The sequence below is a fragment of the Schistocerca americana genome, chromosome 3 (assembly GCF_021461395.2).
Source record: "Schistocerca americana isolate TAMUIC-IGC-003095 chromosome 3, iqSchAmer2.1, whole genome shotgun sequence".
Lineage (NCBI taxonomy): Eukaryota > Metazoa > Arthropoda > Insecta > Orthoptera > Acrididae > Schistocerca > Schistocerca americana.
This window is the reverse complement of record NC_060121.1, coordinates 410,628,965-410,644,157: the sequence shown is the minus strand read 5'-3', so window position 1 is coordinate 410,644,157 and position 15,193 is coordinate 410,628,965. Positions and strand designations below refer to the sequence as shown.

Here is a 15,193-nt window from a genome sequence, read left to right as displayed (position 1 = left end):
AATGTAAGTTACTCATAAGAATGTTCCTCTATGACAATTAACACTTATGAACATAAGTCAATTTACAACAGAATGGTGACAAACTATACGGACTCATAACACAAGTAGTATTATGTGTATTTAAACTGTATGTTCATTTTGCAATTGTGTATACTTGAACTGTATTTACTGTGGCATCATCCATACAAAATACATATATAATGGCCTAATTAATTAATTAAAAGTATGAACAAATTAACTACTTTCTCCAAAAACATCATGTACCTGCATCCTTGAAAAGTAAACACAACACATCTATGGAATAGTAATGAGAAGCTTCAAACATGAAACTGCAGACAGAATAATGATATTTCTGGTTTTAAGTTAAAATATGAATGAGTACTACCGATAACACAAGTATGTCTCAAAACCGACTGACATCACTTAGTTTATTAGTATAAAAAAACAGGTACCACATATAAACAACACAAAAAAATAATTTTTGGACATCAGTAACACCAATGTGTATGGCATTCCACAATGAAACAACAAAGCAATTACTTCATAAAAATTTCATACAGTAGTAAGGGAATGACAAACTTTTCTCTAAATTAGATTAATTTATTTAATAAACCTTTACTACAAAACCAAGCTTACATTAACAAAACATTGGTTGAAGAGATTATTCCTGAAAACCAAAGACACAGTATGAATTCAAAAACAAATAGAAATCTCAATAACATCCAACATTATGGATGAATCTATAAATGAAATTACAATTTATATATTAGCATACTCACTGCAATTCCTATAGTTGTTTTATTTCCAGTGTTATCCTCACACAGAGAAAGAATGCACGAAGGCTTTCTCTCTCTCATCAAACAGTTTCCTTCAAAGGCCTGCGGATTTACATGTATGGAACATTAAGGTAAACAAGTACATGTGTTAGTGTGAGTAAAGGTGTCAAGTCAATAAATTGCATTTGTACTACTGTATACCAGTATCCATCATCATCTATTATAGCTACTATCAATAATGAGATTGACAAGCAAGTTATCCTTACAAGAAATAGTGTAAAAATCAATGTAACACTCAATCATCTTTTCATTTAATGTAAAGTCTCTGCCAGTTGTCATAGGTATATTTCAGTTTATCAGAAAAATGTAAACTGTGGTTCTCCTAAAGTTGGCACTAAGGTCACTTTGCAAAATATTGTGCAGGTTGAACACAGAGATGTTCCCATATCCCAAATTGATTCTTTTCTCATCAGTGCGAAGGGTCACTTTAATATGATTTTTATATTCAATTGAATAATTGTGTTTATAACAGTGGGCTGCACATATTTATATTAAAGTGTAAAAAGATCAAGCTGCCAAGAACCAGAAGGTTGGTTTGAACATCACAGTGCTTTCCCAGATATGGTCTTCACATGTCCTGTCACAGAATAGAGGGGAGACAGGAGGTTTAAGGTCAATCTGCAATTTCCAAGTGGTGAGGAGCAAATACATAAAGACAGATTCCCAATAAAGACTGGTTGAAGACTTGGATCAGCACCAAACACTGTCACAGGGCATCTATGAGAAATGCAGATTTTGGGACTCGACAGGATGGTTGCAGCAGGAGACTCATGGAAGTCAGGAGTCTGATTAGCACTATTTACTTGTGATCAGACTAACTGCTGCACTGAAGGCTAATTCTAAACATTAGAAAAAGCAAAGGAGGCAACTGATTGCACAACACAAGTCAGTGTCTGAAGCCGTTGGGGTGGATGCTAACAGAAGTAGTCAGCACTAACAGCACGTTAACTACAAACTTGAGAGCAGCACTCCAAGTGACAAAAACAGACATGTCAGAGCTTACTGCGGCTGGCCACGAGTGACAAGGAGTTGGTAGGTAGAGATGCTTCTGGATTTCACATTAATAAACTCCAAGTCTGGTATCAACAGCATTCAGCTGAAAGCTAAACATCACTGCCACTCCTATTATGGCCAGCAACAATAGTGTTGTACGTCACTTGGCCCCACCCTCTGCCCTTCTGTGGGTGGGGACTGCTGTAGTAGCACTCTAACCTGGGTAAACCCACTGATGTTACAGTTCTCAGGAGCAAGTATCAAGCTTGCTGACTCTGCTAAGATAGGTCTTTCCATGGCCATCTTCTATAGTGACAACTTACAACAGCATCTGGGCAGTGGATGGAGTTACCAGTTAATTCTCTGAAGTGAAAATTCTCCGCTAGGACAGCTGCCCAGAGTGTCTGCAATTTGCATGGCTCTAGCATTACTATTTATCTCCAGTAACCTAAATGCTACCGCTTTTGCCTGCTCTCTGCATTGTGTCTCTGATTTCCTACCTTGGAGTGCCCTTGATGTCTCCAAATAGCCTTAAGCGTAACAACATACATGTCATTATGTCATCAATATATGACATCTTATTGGACATGGTATGCTCTTGCCTTGATCCTATCTCTGAACTAACCAAGTAACCAAGTCACACAGGGTGGAGAGAGGGCTACATGTTAACAAGGTCTTCGGACAATAGTGCAACCTGTCATCTTTCACATTAACAAATTATTGTCATACATGAAATAATGAGTAATAAGTAATAGAAAAAATTCTAGGAATTTTGTATCTGAAATCCTAAATTTATCTTTTGAATTATATTGAAACTGACTGTACATGTCTATAACAATCATCTATAACAAAATTTATCTCCAAAATGAAACTGCAATAATAGATTAAAAACTTTTCTAATTGGCAATGAGAAAGGCACAGAGTGTCCTTCACCTGGCAAAGCAGAGAAATGAAATGGGAACAATATAATGATTCAGGAATTAATAGAAAAGACACACAGTACACTGGGTCAAAGGTGACAGAGGAAGATAGCAACAGACACAAAAGAGACCCAGAACTACAAGTAAGATATTATTATATAAAGAAGTCTATTTTTGACTGCTCATTCTGTGATGTGACGTCATCCCTTCCAGCATGAGTGCTATGTTGTACGCCCCCAGTAGCTGAGTAGTCAGTGCGACAGAATGTCAATCCTAAGGGACCGGGTTTGATTCCTGGCTGCGTCGGAGATTTTCTCCATTCAGGGACTCGGTGTTGTGTTGTCCTAATCATCATCATTTCATCCCCATTGATGCGCAAATCACCCAAGTGGCGTCAAATCAAAAGACTTTCACCTGGCAAATGGTCTACCCGACGGGAGGCCCTAGCTAGACACAAGACATTTATTTATTTTAGTGCTATGTTGTTCACAGAACAAGTCAGCATTTTTCTTTGACACTGTATGATGTAGCATATTGTGTAGGTGCAAAGTAAAATGTATTTTCGAGGAAAAGTTGTCGTAACAGCACCATAGCTGAGTAGTCTAGTAGAGGGATCGGTAATTTGTCAACTTGGATTTGATTCCCGCTGTTACCAACATTATTTTAATCTTTTACTTTTGTTTCATTCCTTGCAATATTAAATCTTTAATTATAAAATTTAAATATATTTAAAAAGTTCGTTTTGTATACATAAAATTAATACGTTCAATTTAGTTATGATCACCACCTCGTAAGTCAAAAGACTACCGGCTAGATGGTCGTAAAAAGAAGCAATTACATATCTAAATTTAGCAGGACCATGTTTTCTGTAGATTATCTGCTAATGAGGTCCTTTTCCAGCAGATCTTTGGCGGAGAATGTAAGATTTAAAGAGTTAGGTAGATCTGCTTCAAATGTAAACCTAACAACAGAAGGATGTGGGACAAGACTCACTGATTTGGCTTACATAACACTGAAGATTTTAAAATACTTGCAAAATATTTTGATCAGCTTTTTAACTGTTCAGAATCAGTCCATCAACTCAAATACCCTACTCATAAAAATCTAGAAGAAGGTTTGCCCCAACTATTAAAGAACCTGAAGAAGTTACTAAAGCCTTATAAAGCTAGTGGAGAAGACTACAACACAGAGCTCTTGAAATGGTCCCTAACAAAAACTTTAAAAAAAAGGGCTACAGTAGAAAAACTTCCAGGGGCTTGGAGGGTGACTTCTGATACATTCACTACATAAGAAGGGCAATAAACTAGATGTCAGCAACTACAGAGAAATTTCTTTGCTATCTGTTGCATATAACATATTTTCCAGGATTAAACTAAAAAGAATAGGAATAACACTGGAAAGTAATATAGGTGAATATCAAAGTGGTTTTAGGAAGGCCAGATCATGTTCTGAACAAATATTTAATCTGAAGTCAATTCTTTGCCTCAGATTACTGAATTCAAAAGATTTTTTTTTAATTTCCAAAAGCGACTGATTCTGTTGACAGAAACTATAGATGAAATAAAACTATATCAGCAGAAGCAGGTTGATGCCCCTTTCACCTGAGTGAGCTGTAGGTACAGGTAAAACACACTCTAAAAATTTATGCATAGAGTATGAGGGATTTATGAGCAACAGCTCACATATTGGCACGATAGCCTAGTGGTTAAGAGCATTGACTTGTAATTTGTCAGCTCAGGTTCGATTCCTACTGCCCCCCCCCCTTTTTTTATTTGTGTTATGCAATGTTGAATAATCAATTATAAAATTTAAATGTATTTGAACAGTTCAATTTATATGTGTAAAATTAATACATTAAACTTAGTTATGATTACTATCCTTGTAAGTCAAAATACTATGGGCCACCACATTACAGCACATTAATAAAATTTTGAGTAAGCTGCCACTGGGTAGCCCTATGTAATAGAGGCAGGTTTAGAAACAGATAGCAGTTGAGACTGTTGCAGCTAAACTGAGAGGGGAGGAGTGGAAATACCTGTCTAAACAAGGGATAATAAATGTGACAGGGAGAATAACGGAAGTCTTGAAATATCCAACAAAAGAAAAGTGAAGTGGGGTACGTCACAATGATTGCAGATGCAGAAATGGCTGGCAGAGAGGGAGATTCCTTTGAGAAACCGACACTTTCAAGGTCAGGCACACTGAACTGTTGTCAAGATGTATGTAGGTTTAGAGGAACATTATGAGGGGCTGAAAAGGAGGTAATCACATGCTTAATAAAGGGAGTGAAGGTTAAGCACTATAAAACTCATCTTGCCATGAAGAGGAGAGCTTATCTCACACTTTGTACGGACATGAAATGGAATGATCACATAGGCTCAGTCATGGGTAACGCATGTGGTAGACATCAGTTTATTGGTAGAATATCAGAGAATTGCAATCACGCTACAAAGGAGATTGCTTGCAAATCACTCATGTGACCTCCTCTAGACTATTGCTCAAGTTTGTGGGATCCATACCAAATAGGACTAACAAGTCATAGTAAACGTACTGCTGTGCCACGAATAAGTACAGGCGTATTCTTGTAAATTTTGCGCAACTATGGCTGGATGGTAGTAATTAAGGGGCCAACTGGTACATCGGAGGGCAGGCATGGGCAGTGTTGATATTTAGCAAACAACTCTGTGAGGCAGGTTTACGACGCTGCTTGCTGGCAAGAAGGAATGGCCCGGCAGGCACTGTACACAAATGTGAAGTAATCAGAGCACTGACATGCTGTGAAGAACTCATACATAGCAGTTACAACAGCACCTTGAGACTTGTGTGCAAGGGATGAAGCACGCTGAGGAAAGCTGACATTGTACTTATTAAAGAGCACTCTGTTTGTCCCCTCCAGAGGAACTATGTCAGAGGTGTAGGGACAAGGTGCATAAATAAGCAAGCCCAGAGGTTCAAATCAGCCAGCCGTTTCACCATTCTGTCCAGATCTAGACTCAGAGGGAATGATGGACATCAATGCCCAACGGCCCACTCAAACTACTTCCAACCTCTGCTGCACAGACACAATTTAATCTCACTTCTCTATTTACAGTATGATCTAGTTCGATTTCCTGTTACCATTGTCATCCTCTGACCAAAGTGTTTTCTCTTCAATTACTTTATTCCCAGCAATTTTTTCTTTTCCTCACTTTCTTCTGTGGTGGGGCGGACTGCAACTCGGAGTTGCACCAGCGCAAGGAGTGGGATGGCTGCTGGCCCCTGCTCTCTATGTGACATTGTCCAGTAGACTGCAAGCAGCCATATGCAGGGGTGGGGCAAGGGTGTGGACTCACAGCCTCCCAGGAGCACAGCTGTCTGCAGTGACTGAACAAGTTGCCCTGGGTGGACGGTCACAGCTGCTAAGGCTCACTAAAACAATGGCAGTCAGCTGCTTCCCTTTAGTGCTCCACATGGTGCCCACAAGTCATGCTTGAAGGAGCAGTCAGCTGTGTTCTGGGCCACGGATGCAGCTAACACATGTGGCGGCCACTTAGCCATGGTGTGAGCAGGAGCGCTACATCTGCAAAGGCGGGCAACCAGACATCGACACTGCAGATTCTGGCTTTCGCATTAGTGCTGATCCACACACACATGCTGTTTGGCACCATTGCTGAGTTAAGTGGAAGGCCAGCTGTGCACCTTTGATACAATAAAGTCAATGTCACATTTGCCTGTGTTTCTCTGCACACTTTGACATGAGTTACCCCTCTCTCCCAAACCATACATCTTGGTCATACTGACATATTACAACCCCTATGTATCACCCACACAGGGATCATGAGTACAGGATCAGATTAATTACAGAACACACAGAGGCATTTAAAAAATCATTCTTCCTGTGCTCCATATGTGAGTGGAACAGGAAGAAACCTTAATAACTGGTAAAGTGGACATGCACTTCACAGTGGTGTGCAGAGTACAGAGGTAGATGTAGATGCAGGTGCAGACATAGATGAACATGTACATGTAGATCAGGAAAAAATGAGTAAAATAAAAAATTGCTGAGAATAAAGTAATTGAAAAGAAAACACTTCAGTCAGGGGATGATAATGCTAACAGGAAATCAAACTATGTTGCACTGTAACAAGAGAAGTGAGATTAAATTGTGTGCAGAATAACACAGAAAACATACAAAAAAGGTATTAATAGAATCAACATGTGAGAAATCAAAATAAAGCAGAAAAAGCAAAAGTAGTTGGAAAGTGAAAAGATTTTATCTTTTTTGGTTATCTTTTCATTTCATGTAATGCTTAAATTTCCCTTACAATGAAACACTAATTGCATGCAGTTTTTTCAAGCATCCTATTCAAATTTAATTACCATCAACTGGAATCACCATGCCCATTGGGGTACCCACCTGGCATGAAGAAAATTCAATGGAGTTTGGAATTCCTGTGTGACGGCCTGGATAGATGTCTGCCTATTACACATTATGACCCTTTTCAACTGTCAGCAGTCTCTGTCAGTCAACAGACAAGATCAGCCTGTACGCTTTTGTGTTGTACGTGTCCCTTCACATTTCCATTTCACTATCACATTGGAAACAGTGGACCCAGGGATGTTTAGGAGTGTGGAAATCTCACATACAGACATATGACACAAGTGACACCCAATCACCTGACCACATTCAAAGTCCTAGAGTTCCATGGAGCATCCCAGTCTACTGTCTCACAGCTACTGAGGTTGCTGATATGGAGTACCTGGCAGCAGGTGGCAGCACAATGCTCCTAATACGAAAAACCTATGTTTTTTGGGATGTCCGGATATTTTTGATCACTGAAATGATAATTCAATGGGCACCCTAGCTGCAAACAGGCGTTGATATACTTCATTGGGGACATGTTGATGAGTATGATGGGCAAACATCTATTAGGCGCACTACGAATGTAGTGGTGTGGACATGTTGGGAATGTGGGTCTCACAGAGAGTGTGCAAGGGATAAGTCCCTGCAGGTGCACTATCCTCTGTGCCCTTGGTGGCTCAGATGGATAGAGCATCTGCCATGTAAGCAGGAGATCCCAGCTCGAGTCCCAGTCGGGGCACACATTTTCAACATGTCCCCAATTAAGTATATCAATGCCTGTTTGCAGCTAGGGTGTCCATTTAATTATCATTTCATTTCTAGCAAAGCTGCATGGTCATCAACAGTAACTGTTCTTTCAGGAACAGATACTACCGTCATATATACTTTTGATCACGTAGTGTATCACCCTTCTAATCAACAATAAATGTTTAAACATAATAGGATTAATATTTCATGACAAAACATTGAATTTAGTAATATGGGTTAGCAATGGAAAAATAACTATTGCTGAAGACCTTGGGTGTTACATAAAAATGGTTTACACGACACACAGACTAGAACACATACACCAAGTATATAACAAAGAAATTAAACCCGAGTTAAGCCGGGCTAAGAAGATGCTACTTCTCAGTTTACACACAACAAAGCAAATCAATAAAATGAAATAAAATTTAAAATAATCCTCCCTTGCTTGCATTTGTGACTTGCATTAATGCAAGACTCACTTGTGACAGTCAATTAGCTGTTATGGTGGGTCAGTGGGATGACTGTGGTCAAAATGGAGAGTATAATGGGCAGCAGTAAAGCAGTACAAGGGACTGCAAAAAAATCAGGAAGGAAGTAAGCTGAAGCTTAGTTCAAACACTGCAGTGCTTTCCTAGGCATGATCCAGTTGGGAGTTGGTATGCCCTTTCCTTCTTCTGACCTCTGGAATGACCTACTCCACCTGTTATAAAGGGACCTACATTTAACATGTTGAATGCTGCATGGCATTTTTCACATTAAGAAATCATTTCTAGAGGTGAAAGAAGTCCAAAGTGAGAAAAATTCCTACAACTGATAGAACATCAAACCATGGACATCCAGATTTGTCAAAACTTTTGGCAGTAACTTCACACACATCTTCTGCATTTTCAAATAACAGGTTGCAACTGAACTCACAATGGCCTTCACTAAATTTAAATCATGTCCTATAAAACATTTAACAATTGATCATAATTCACAAGTTCTCACATTTCAACACATTTTCATCAGTCTGGGCCACTGTTGGGCAGTGGGTTGCTTAGCATTGACAACTTCTCAATCATCTTTGATTTTTTTTTAATTTGCTCTAAAACACACTAACACATGGTGCTGGTGGGATAGATGGCACAGGCTGTGAAGCAGTCATTTCAGTCAAGTGCAACATGCTCAGCAATTGGGTGGTCCTGCTATCTCTTGGTCAACATCCACGCAGAATGCTGCACAGTGGTGAAGCTAAGATGGTAGACTACATGGCTTCTTTCACAGGTTCAAATGGCTCTGAGCACTATGCGACTTAACTTCTGAGGTCATCAGTCGCCTAGAACTTAGAACTACTTAAACATAACTAACCTAAGGACATCACACACATCCATGCCCGAGGCAGGATTCGAACCTGCGACCGTAGCAGTCTCTTTCACAGGTGGCTCTGCCTGTGATAGGATAGGAAATACCTGTGACAGGACTGGAATAGGTGGTAGTGGAAGCATGTAATGAACAGGTCTTGCATCTAGATCTTTTCTAGGGGTATGAGCCATGGGGCAAGAGGTTGGCAGCAGAAGTGGAATGGATAGCAGACAAGGACATTGTTTAGGTTGGGTAGGCACCATTTCAGGGCACGAGGTAGTCAAAACCCCAGCAGAGAATGTGTTTCAGTTGCTCCAGCTTTAGGTGGTACTGAGTCATAATGGGGGCACTGCTTCATTATATCATCAGCTTGAGAAGTGAACAAGTGAGCTACCACTTACAGAATTGTGATGGCAGGCACTGCTGTACTGCTACCTCAGCATCCTGCATCCCACATATTGCTTTACAACAGGCAAAGTTGCTCCACACCACAGCCTGGGACAGAGCTTTTCAGATGTATGTGACCGGAAGCAGGACTTATTGACACAACAGCACCATCTGGACAAGTATAGCTGAACCTGCAGCCTAGACAAAGATCTTCTGCACTGGTAACTTGTATCATCACCCACTGTTCAAACTGTCCTGTCCTGATGTCAGACTGGGCTTCTGACATGTCTACCATTGACAACACCCAACACTTCATCTCTGGTCCTGAATTTGAATCCAGTTTCAACACCAATGCAGTCCCCAAGCCAGCCGACAGCCTCTACACCCCACACCTACTGCTATACAGTGACACATGCTTACTAGAACCAGTAAGTCTGATCCTCTTTGGTGTTGAACAGAAACACACCAGTGGAAATGTTCAGTAGGCACCGCACATAGCACTCTATCGAATTTGGAGATCATGGATTCGAACCAGGCCACAACGCGCCTGACTAGCAACCACATGGTCTGCCAGCAACACTCACTGTTGACCACCTCTCCACTGCAGGACTGTGTCATCACCACCTACTTCAGCAAGGCCATCCTGCCAACTGCTGCCAGCATCGCAGTCAATGTATACTGCCCCCTCAGCAGTTTTCAGCCATGGGAACTGGCCAGCTATGCTGCAGTTGACTTTCTGATGGCCAGGCAGCCACCATGCTATCCCTGGGTGGCTACATAGTGGTCAGTAACATGGACTAGTACACCTTTGTGGCCATCAATGGGTATGGTGGGTGACTGGGAAGACAAGGCATAGGAGAATTGTTTCTGGAAAAAGGTGGGAAGGGTAATTTTGGCCTGCAATGACCTCGGCAAGATCCCTGGCATATTTGGAGAGAGGCTGTTCATCACTGCAGGTGCTACAACCACAGGAGGCTAGGCTGTATGGAAGGGACTCCTTGGTGTGTAAAATGTGGCAGCTGTCAAAGTGGAGATGTTGGTGGTGGTTGGCATGTTTGATGTAGATGGAGGTACTGATGGAACCATCTGCGAGGTGGAGGTCAACATTGAAGGAAGATAGCTTTGGGGGCTGAGAAAGACCAGGTGAAGGGAATGAAGGAGAATGAGTACTGTTCTGGAGGAATGTGGATTGGGTGTTCTCACCCTCAATCCAGATCATGACGGTGTCATCCATGAGACCTTATCTGTGTGGTGGGCAATATGTCTAATTCATACTGTTATTCCATCTGGATTTTCCATCACCTGAACTCTCAGAAAATGTTACATTCAGTTCTCTGCAACCTATAACTATTCAATCTTTTATCCGAACTGAGATGTAATTTCCTTGAAAAACAATTCTCTACATTAGCTATTGAATTCCATGAAAAGATATAGCTAAAAATTAGAAGCAAAACCATCATCTGCTATCAGTTGATAGTTCATTCATTATTTGTTGATTTAACCATACCTTATTAATTCAAACTTCGACACTTATACAGAAGGAAGTGAACAGTTTGACTACTCATCTCATAATATTGCCTTTGTTACATGTACATCTACATCTACATAGATACTCCACAAGCCATCATGTGGTGCATAGCGGAGGGTACTCTGTACCACTACTAATCATTTCCTTTCCTGTTCCACTCACAAACAGAGTGAGGGAAAAATGACAGTCTACACGCCTCCATATGAGCCTTAATTTCTGATATCTTATCTTCATGGTTCTTATGCACTCTGTATGTTGGTGGCAGTAGAATTGTTCAGCAGTCAGCTTCAAATGCCAGTTCTCTAAATTTTCTCAATAATGTTTCTCAAAAATAATGTTGCCTTCTCTCCAGGGATTCCCATTTGAGTTCATGAAGCATCTCTGTAACACTTATGTGTTGTTCAAATAAACTGGTAACAAATCTAGTAGCCCCACCTCTGAATTGCTTCAGTATCTTCTTTCAATCCAACCTGGTACAGATCCCAAACACCTGAGCAGTACTCAAGAACAGCTCGCACCACAGTCCTATATGCGGTCTCCTTTACAGGTGAACCACTCTTTCCTCAAATTCTCTCAATAAACTGAAGTTGACCATTTGCCTTCTTATGACAGTTTTCACATGCTCGTTCTATTTCATATTGCTTTGCAACATTAGGCCCAGATATTTAAACAACTTGACTGTGATTCCGTACCCGAACTTAATCTTCCTACTCATCTTTGATCTCCTACTAATCCACATTAACTTACATTTTTCCACATTCAGGGCTAGCTGCCATTCATCACACCAACTGGAAATTTTGTGAAAGTCGCCTTGCATCTTCCTACAGTTACTCAACTTTGACACCTTATTATACACCATGGTATCATCAGCAAAAAGCTGCAGATTGCTGCCCACCTGTCCACCAAATCAGGTATGTATATAGGGAACAGCAGTAGTCCTATCACACCTCTCTGGGGCACTCGTGACTATCCCTTCATCTCTGACAAACACGCACCATCAAGGACAACGTACAGGGTTCTATCATTTAAGGAATCTTTGAGCCACTCACATATCTGTGAACTTTTTCCATATGCTCATACCTTCATAAACAGCCTACAATGGGGCACCATGTCAAATGTTTCCAGAAATCTAGAAGCATGGAATCCGCCTGTTGCCCTCCATCCGTAATTCGCAGTATATCATGTGAGAAAAGGGCAAGCTGCGCTTTGCGCGAGCGATGCTTTCTAAAACTACACTTACTCATGGACGTAAGCTTCTCAGTCTCAAGAAAACTTATTATATTCAAACTGAGAATATGTTCAAGGATTCTGCAGCAAACAGAAGTTAGGGATATTGGTCTGTAAGTTTGTGGGTCCATTCTTTTACCCTTCTTATATACTGCAGTCACCTGCACCTTTTTCCAGTCACTTGGGGCTTCGTGCTGGGCAAGAGATTCATGATAAATGCAAGCTAGTTAAGGGGCCAATAATGTAAAGCACTCTTTGTAAAATCAAACTGGGATTCCATCCTGGTAATTTATTTACTTTCAACTCTTTCAGTTGTTTTTCTATGTCAGGGATGCTTATTACTATGTCATCCATACGATACTCAAATGGCGGTATGTTTGTATGATTCTCCTGTGTGAACGATTTCTTGAATGTGAAATTTAAAACTTCAGCTTTCATTTTGCTACATCAGACTGGTCAACAAGGAACTGAATGGAAGCCTTAGACCTGCTTAGTGATTTTACAAAAGACCATAGTTTCCTTGGGTTCTCTGGCAGATCTTTTGTTAAGGTGTGATGGTAGTAGTTATTGTACGCTTCACACATACGTCTTTTCACAGTAGCCCAAATCTCTACTAACCTTCACTTGTCATCATTTGGCAATCTCTCTTGAATGAGAATGCAACAGCCTCTGCTTCTTCAGCATCCTCTGAATTTCATTGCCAGAAGAAATTGTCATTCTTTCAGTGATTTTTAAGTTATAATCATTTGTTCAAAATACTCACAGGAATGCAGTTGGATGAAATCTTCGACAACTGCAGGTTTCACACAAACTTAATACATCACTTGTCCCAGTAATGTGTGTTCACAGTAATATCTGTTTTATGTGCTATTTTGAGTGTTCTATAATAGAATGGAACTCCAGTCACTTTCAGTTTTCCACATTTATTTCCACAGTGATGCTTACTATTCCAGAAAGTGAAGGAAATATGAGTTGTCACTTTCCTTTGCTTAGTGTTTAATCATGATTATTTTATTGGTTAAGAGCAGCCATGAGTTCACTTAATGGAACAATAGTGATCATTCACTTTTCTGTACTTTAAATTACAAATTTGAATGGCACATTTAAAATTCAGAAGGTAAGTAAACAATACCTAAATAAATGTATTAAGTCAGTTGAATATGGACAAAAAACAGAAATGTGCAATGGCAAAATAAAGTATAAAAATGTATCAAAATCTTAAACATGGCTGAAGCAGCAAATGTCAAAAATCTTCACGGTAAATGATAACAGCAAAACAGTTTGGCTGTTATCATTTACCGTGAATATCAAAATATAGTTGGTTCCTGCATTTCTTAATTTAATATCTTTGTTTATTCTTCCACTGTAGCTTTTTCAGCCTATAATGGTTTGAATTGTATGACTTTCCTCTTCTTACCCAATTTGTTTCTGGTAAGATGCCTTTTTTTAAGAAAGTGCACAAAAATGAACTGAAGAGTATTAACCAGTTTGACAACATAAGATAATTACTAACTGTATCTATCTGTGTTTTAAATGCAAGTTCCTGACTTCAAAAGTATTACAAACCAAATTCCACTACTTTACAGATAATATCATCAAGTATTCTGGTTACATGGCCTTTAGTTTGGAAAGGATATCATCACCAATTAATGTGGCTCGACTGTAAACACAGCTTAGTTCTCTTGAAAATGGGGCATTCCTGTTTTCTCCAGCTGCCTTCAGTGCAGTAGTTTCAGTCTGGTTGACCACTCCCACTTTATAACCTTGAAAAAGACGTATTAGAAGCTATAGTTATCTCGTTTGAAATGAGAACCTATTTTTTTAAAAATCTCTAAGCTGAAATTATGCTTAAATAAACATTAAAAAGCTCATTACTACAAGTCAGTGGCACACACAGACACAAAAAAAGTGACATTAATGTTATCCTTTAAAACAAAAATTATTTCCTCTGATGTAGAAAAATATAAAGTTATTGTGATAACATGGTTTAAAAATAAAAGAAGAAGAGGAAGAAGAGAGGGGAGAAGGAGAAGGAATAAAAGGTCATTATACATGGGAGAATTGGAAAATAAGTTTCCCCTGTCGACTGTGGTCAGAGTTGTGTGTGAAAGGAAAAAAGAGAGAATGAGACATTAAAGATAAGACACATCTTTATTTTTCTACATAATTTCCAAGTACATTGAGACATTTGTGATACCGCTTTATAAGCTTCAAAAAGCCTTCCAGGAAAAAATCAGAGCATTGAATGGCTTGTTTGACATCAGCATTGCTGCCAAAGCGCCTTCTGCTAAGAGTCTTCTTCAAAGCAGGAAACAGATGGACCTCACTTGGTGTGAGATCCGGACTGTAAGGCGAATGGTGTAGGTGCTCCCAACCAAGGGTTGTAATATGGTTTTGCATTGCCGTCAACTTGTGTGGTCTCGCATTGTCATCCAACAGCAGAGCGCCAGATCTAATAAGGCCAGACCGCTTTTTCCAAATCACCTCTGACAATTTCTACAGAGTGGCACAGTACCGTGCAGCATTGATGGTTGCATCCTCCAGAAAGTCCAGCATCAAAACTTGTTTGGCATCCCAGAAAACGGTGAGTACACTTTACCTGCAGATGGAGTGCTTTTGAACTTCTTTCGGACAGGTGATGATGGATGTTTCCACTCCTGCACTTGCTGACATCCATCACTGAATTGCTGGCACCATCTCCACACCATCTGCCTCGACATCACACTTGACCCATACACCTCAACAAGGCAGTTATGAATTTCTGTGCCTGTTACTCCATGTGCCCATTCATAGCAGATAACAGCTCTCACTTCTGCTTTTGACCATGACTCAAAAACGCACCTTCTCTCAATAGCTCCAGAAAAGACTGGAC

General features: G+C 40.0%; 1 protein-coding gene across 2 annotated transcripts in view; it reads right to left on the bottom strand.

Moving 5' to 3' along the window:
* The window catches only part of LOC124607449 (DNA mismatch repair protein Msh3-like), a 365,016-nt gene that overhangs the window by 279,472 nt on the left and 70,351 nt on the right, over positions 1 to 15,193 (bottom strand). For both annotated transcript variants that reach the window (XR_006978833.1, XM_047139784.1), the window contains exons 5-6: positions 13,959 to 14,084; positions 780 to 892 (exon numbers count right to left, since the gene is read on the bottom strand). Coding sequence is in view for 1 of the 2 variants with exons in the window: in XM_047139784.1 (XP_046995740.1) it covers positions 780 to 892; positions 13,959 to 14,084 (239 nt within the window). In the remaining variant the exon portion in view is untranslated. The remainder of the gene's footprint in view (positions 1 to 779; positions 893 to 13,958; positions 14,085 to 15,193) is intronic.